Source organism: Bidens hawaiensis, unplaced genomic scaffold (genome assembly GCF_021521415.1).
Source record: "Bidens hawaiensis isolate Kalapana, Puna unplaced genomic scaffold, B.hawaiensis_p1.1 tig00005482_1, whole genome shotgun sequence".
Lineage (NCBI taxonomy): Eukaryota > Viridiplantae > Streptophyta > Magnoliopsida > Asterales > Asteraceae > Bidens > Bidens hawaiensis.
In genome coordinates, this window is record NW_027491351.1 from 1,428,430 (window position 1) to 1,434,033 (window position 5,604).

At 37.1% G+C, this 5,604-nt stretch overlaps 1 protein-coding gene across 1 annotated transcript; it reads right to left on the bottom strand.

Moving 5' to 3' along the window:
- Nucleotides 1–389: 389 nt before the first annotated feature.
- Nucleotides 390–4,566, bottom strand: LOC143629936 (mechanosensitive ion channel protein 6-like). Its single transcript, XM_077099080.1, has 5 exons — nucleotides 2,935–4,566; nucleotides 2,726–2,849; nucleotides 1,648–1,941; nucleotides 1,112–1,314; nucleotides 390–853 (listed from the first exon to the last, which is right to left on the bottom strand). The coding sequence occupies exons 1-5, from the start codon at nucleotides 4,425–4,427 to the stop codon at nucleotides 565–567; spliced, it is 2,403 nt and encodes an 800-aa protein (XP_076955195.1). The 5' UTR covers nucleotides 4,428–4,566; the 3' UTR covers nucleotides 390–564.
- Nucleotides 4,567–5,604: the final 1,038 nt, after the last annotated feature.

Genomic DNA, 5,604 nt, shown 5'->3' on the forward strand with positions numbered 1-5,604 from the left:
GGGTTACCGTCGTTCCGTTGCAAGGTCATGCACGTGTTGACACCGATTACGCGTTCGATGCAGTGTTTGCGTACGTAACCGCAGCATCGCAATCGCACTCACCTACCTCTATAAGATGAAATATATTAAGATTAAGACATCAGAATAAATATATGCGTGACGTGATAGAAAAGATTAATATAAAACTTAAAAAATATGATACGAGATTATAAAAATTTATTGAAAAGATGCCTTAAGATCAAGAAAATAAAAAGACATGGTACGAATATACGTGCTTGAATTTTAAGTTATGTGATAATGTTTGAAGAAAAAAGATGCATATGTAAAATGAACTGAAACGGTTCATTAATATAAAGATACATTATGCATTGCTGCTAATTCAACTAACCAATTACTATTAAACAGATTCTACACATCACACGGTCCAAAAGTAGAATACAACACATACCCATATTCCTAATAGTGGAAATCTCAAATCCTTACCTCTTGATTACTAATTAACAAAGGATGAGTCATAATCAGTTACTACTTCTAAATGTAACGCAACTACACCTAACTGAATCGTCAATTCGTGCAAGCCGTCCAGTTCGAGGGAAGTCGATTTGAGGTCAACGTGGGCATGTTACGAACATTGAGGTCAACAGGAAGCATACGGTATTCAATATCGAGCGCTCTAAAGATTTTAATCATCTCTTCGACTAAAAGCGCTCTACGTTGCCATCTTTCACCCATGTCTTGGAAGTTCATACGGTGGGAGAGCCATATCGATATCTTTAGCCGGTTCATGTCTTCAACATCCCTCAACACAATTAGTGGCGCGGGATACCAGTGATCACTCTTGTTCTCAATGTAGCTGAAATCACAACAAACCATTCACCAAATTAATATTGCACATGTATGTATGTAGTGCTAACCAGATATAACGCGAGAGAGAAACTTAGGTGGTTATGCAGTCACGTAGCCACCTTATGCATCACAGTTAAAGCAATATGTGCAGGTTTTTTTGTGATTCTCATGATTTACTTAAAACTGATTATGTATTGAACGGACCCTCGTTTGACATATGGTTTAATAAATGGCCATTATGAATGGACCCTCGTTTGATACATACCTTGTTATCCTTTCCTTCATTAGAGCAACCTTTTCCACTGGTGTTGATACGTGTATACAGAAATCCACGGCGTCTCCCATATCCGGGCTGCGGTAATAGTTGGCGATTGGTTTCGTGGCCAAGACACTATTCGGGTATATAATTTTTTGGTTATCATACCTCAAGAAAACCGTAGTTAATATATTCATCTCCTCTACTATCATCTACAATATTGCATCAGCAAAATTATAATCATAAACAAGAACATGTCCACAATTTGAAATATAATAAGTCAGATTGGGTTGACCCAAAACGCTTTTTTTGTTATTTCTTTGTGAAGATATGGTTACTATGTTCAATATAATTACAAGTACTACATTAAAACAATAATAATCTAATTTACAAATACAGTTTTGAGTAACTTTTGACATGTTTCATTTTAAAATTTTTTTAATCATTTGAGCGGTTAAAGATAAACACAACTAAAATCAATGTATTCACAAGTATATGAGTCAAGATTGTCATGTGTAAAATATATATTTAATTTAAATGTTTACCTGAACACTGTCGATTTCGCAACGATCACCGACATCAAATGGATGCATCACAAACAAAAAAATAATGGCTTCAAATGTCGTCTTGCATGCGTTACCAAACACGAATACCACCAAAAGTAGTTGTGAGCTTAGGAATATAAAGAAACGTGTAGTTGCCACTTTAAGTATAAGAAGCCAGACCACGATTAGTAATATCACGACAACCACGTTCAACATTTGATGGAGTTTGTTCACAGCTGTCTTTGTGTCATCAAGAGATAACGCAAGAGCCCTTCGTTCTCGGAATACATTAACCTATAAGAAACAACAGTTTTTTTTTTAAATAATCCCATCGAACACATCATTTTTACCAAAGGGAAAAATTAGCTGCAACACTTTCAACCCCTTTACTCATGAATGGGTCGAGTTGATTATAGTTTACTATCTTTTACAGAACAAAGTGGTAAAATTAATAAATTAGCTTAACAAGCCCAAAGTGTGTTTTAATCATTAAACTCAAAAATATCATCACTAAAAGAAAATGATAAAAAAATAATGGATAAGTGTTTTCGGATCAACCAAAACTATCTGTGTCATCACTCATCAGGTACCAAATAATACCGATTACACAAGTACCCACCCCATATGACTCGCTCGTTTTGCCACTTCTATCATAAAACCGATAATTTGGTAGTTAAAACCAAAAAAACCGAACCAAAACAATTTAACCCAAACAAAAACTGACCGTTTGGTCTTAGGTTTTTATAAAAAAACGAATTTTCGGTTCGGTTTCAGTGTTGCATGTAACTAAAACCGAACCAAACTGAATTTATGGATTTTCGTATTTAATTTTGAATGTTAAGTAATATGTAGGAACATTAAATATAATGTAAGCAAAATAATTTAGCCCAAATGTATAATAATCATTTAATAATTAATTAACAAAAAGTTTTAGCCCCAGAATCCATTATTTGGGGCCAATTTTTCTTTACTTTGCCCAAAAATTTCAAGCCTAAATGGAAAAAACTTATTAAAAAAAAGCCCTTAAACCGAAACCAAGCGGTTTTCAAAATGACCCATGCACACCCCTAATCCGTACCACCCAGTTTTTGAGAGCTCCTTTGCTAATTCCTTTCGTTTCACTTTCTGCATCAAAGAGTCTTATCGCCTTCAAAGCTTCATCCTCTCGCAGAAAACGCATCAAATCCTCTAAATATATACGCCTGCCCAAGCAAATCAATTAGCACAAACGACTAAAACACGAACAACGGGTCCCACATATTGAAATTAAAATAGAAAAGAATTTACTTGGACCCTTGTTTAGCAACATTGACAAATATTTTCTTGGCAGCAACCTTCGCCTGCTTCTCATTTGTGATCTGGACCGCGGTCTCATCTTCGTCGCCTGTAGTACCCTCCAACTGCTCATCTAAAGTCGATAGCACACCCGTACGAACTATGTTCATCAACCGTTTCATATTCCAAGCAGATATATTCTGCTGGCTTAACCTATGCAGGTGATCAATGGTAATCCCCTCATCAACCTTTTTAGGCGTATTCGCTTCCGAAAACTTACCACTTTTACCTGCCACGGGAGTGTTCGCATTCGTTCTCGGAGTCCCGATAAACTTCCCACTTTTCTTAAACACATTCGCCTTAAGATCGGGCGGTAAAGTAGCCCCCGCCTTTTGAAGCTTTTGAACCTCTTCTATAACCCTCTCCTCTTCTTCCCGCTCGTTTTGAATCTCAACCAACGGCGGCCCCGAAAGCGACTCGATCACATACTGGTTAAACAACGATTCCTGAATCCGATCAAAAAACGTGCTGACGTGGAACGAAGACGCAAGAACCTTAACGAGCAACGTCTTCAACAACCAAACGATCGTACCAACCAACAAACACACCCAAACCTTAGTAACATAAGACAAAACATCCGACCCGTTCACCACCCGTTCAACTCTCGGGTTGAATATGCATTGCCACGCGATCAAAACCAGCGTCAACCAAACACAATTCTGAACAGATTTCCGCAGCCCGTAAACAAAATACAAAACACGCTTTCGAAGTACGAAATTTCGTTCTATCAAGAACACGATAACCCGAATCAACCAACCGGAAACTAATCTCCCGCATATCAAAGCTAAAACCATAACCCCCCATTTCCATAACTCAAGATCAAATAACAACTTATGTTTCATAATTGGAATAGTGAGTGTGCATATTAAAGCAGCAATAATCAAAATCAAACTCAATATTTGAACTATAGTCAATTTACTCCACCTTAACTGCTTATACTCATCTGGTAAGTCATCGTCAAGAAACGGGTCATCATCATCAACTTCACTACCGCCGGAGTTTGGTAACCTGCCGGAATTCTGACCGGACTCCGGCGGATCCATTAACCTTGACTTTGTCTTTGTCATCATCAAGCTTGACTTTCTGTTAAACGAACCATTCGCCGAACAAATCACCACCTCACCGTCGCCGGAGTTACGGCCACTGCCGTTTGACCGTTGCCGGAGCGGCTGCGGCTCAACCACTTCTTCGTGAAATGAAACCGTGACTTCTTTTGGTGTAAGAACACCGTAGTTGTTTGGACTCGCCGGTGATTTTGGCAACTCCGGCGACTTTTCCGGCGAGGTTCCGAACTCGAAGTTATCACCGTCGTTGGTGGAATTAGTTTTAGGGTTTTGTTGGTATGGTGGTTCTTTGCTAGTAGAAACTGCACCATTGCCGTTTGTGTAGTTTCCGGTGGGTTTTGAACGTTCGCCGGAATCCGGCGGCGAGGGAAACGACGGCATGGTGGTTGTTGGTGTTGTGTTGAATTAGTTTCTGGATTTGTCCAAGATTTTAAGAATCTAATTATTCTTTATTTCTTTATTCAGTGAGCATGTGATGAGTCACCTAACAAGAACAAGAACGACATACTTTGTGTTCCAATGAGATAACACCTCAATTTTAAACCTTTATGCACTTTTGACCCTCTTTGAAAATATTAATTGAAAGTTATGGCCTTAACTTTAGCTCTTCAAATATTCTTTTGGGTTTTACATAGGATAAAAACGAAACAAATGCTTGGTTAATTGTTTGTTTGTTCGTAAATTGTTTAACGGAAAGTTTGTTTAATAAATGAATGGATATGAATAAGGAACTGTTCTTATGTTCGTAAATCGTTCAATTGTGTGAACATTTGATAATGTGTTCCTTTTTGTTCGTTAACGTTTGTTTGTTTATGTTTGTTCATTAAAGGTTCTTTTTATAACAAAAGTATATACGAGTATTATGTGGTTAATTTATATGTAAACATATATATATCGATGTTAATACAACAAATACAAGCACAAACTTGGTAGTCGGACCGAACCATTGACATCAACCATTCTCAGTTAGCCAAATCAAATAAAACATTGTATGTGTTCGTTTGCGTTCGCTCATTTGTGTTTGTAAACCGTTTATTAGTCCGATAAAAAATTGTGAATGAACATGAACAATACCTTGTTCATTATTTAAATAATAAATTATTGATGTAATGATTATATGATAATAACTTTGTTTATAAACTTATTATGACCTATCTTTTGATATTGCACTTCCGGTCAGCAACCAACTAAGGTAGTTTATTTGATGGTGACATATATATGTAACAAGTGATGGTGACACGTATTTAACATGGTCTGAGCATCAAACATAGTTTATTTGATGTTAAACTTATCCATTATAGATTTTTTTTTCAAGAAAACATTATCCTACGAAGAGGTTATATTAAAAATAAAAGGATCAAACTACAATAAAGATGCAGGTAAACGGGCAACAAGCTGCGTCGCCACCCCCTTTTGAATAGCAAAACCGATCATACTAAAAATAAAGTTATCATTCTTCGGCGTCGATGAGTTACTGTGCACGACCCGCTGAACTCTTTTTAGAAACGTAGCAGCATCGGGGGCAAGAGACCCAAATGTGTCAAAAGCAAAAGGAATG

Excerpts from the sequence above, each read along its gene's own strand:
- LOC143629936 (XM_077099080.1), bottom strand. The coding sequence starts at position 4,427 with ATGCCGTCGTTTCCCTCGCCGCCGGATTCCGGCGAACGTTCAAAACCC. Across the intron at positions 1,942-2,725 it reads GAGCTCTCAAAAACTGGGTG|GTTAATGTATTCCGAGAACG; the intron begins GTACGGATTAGG and ends TGTTTCTTATAG. Across the intron at positions 854-1,111 it reads ATGAAGGAAAGGATAACAAG|CTACATTGAGAACAAGAGTG; the intron begins GTATGTATCAAA and ends TTGTGATTTCAG.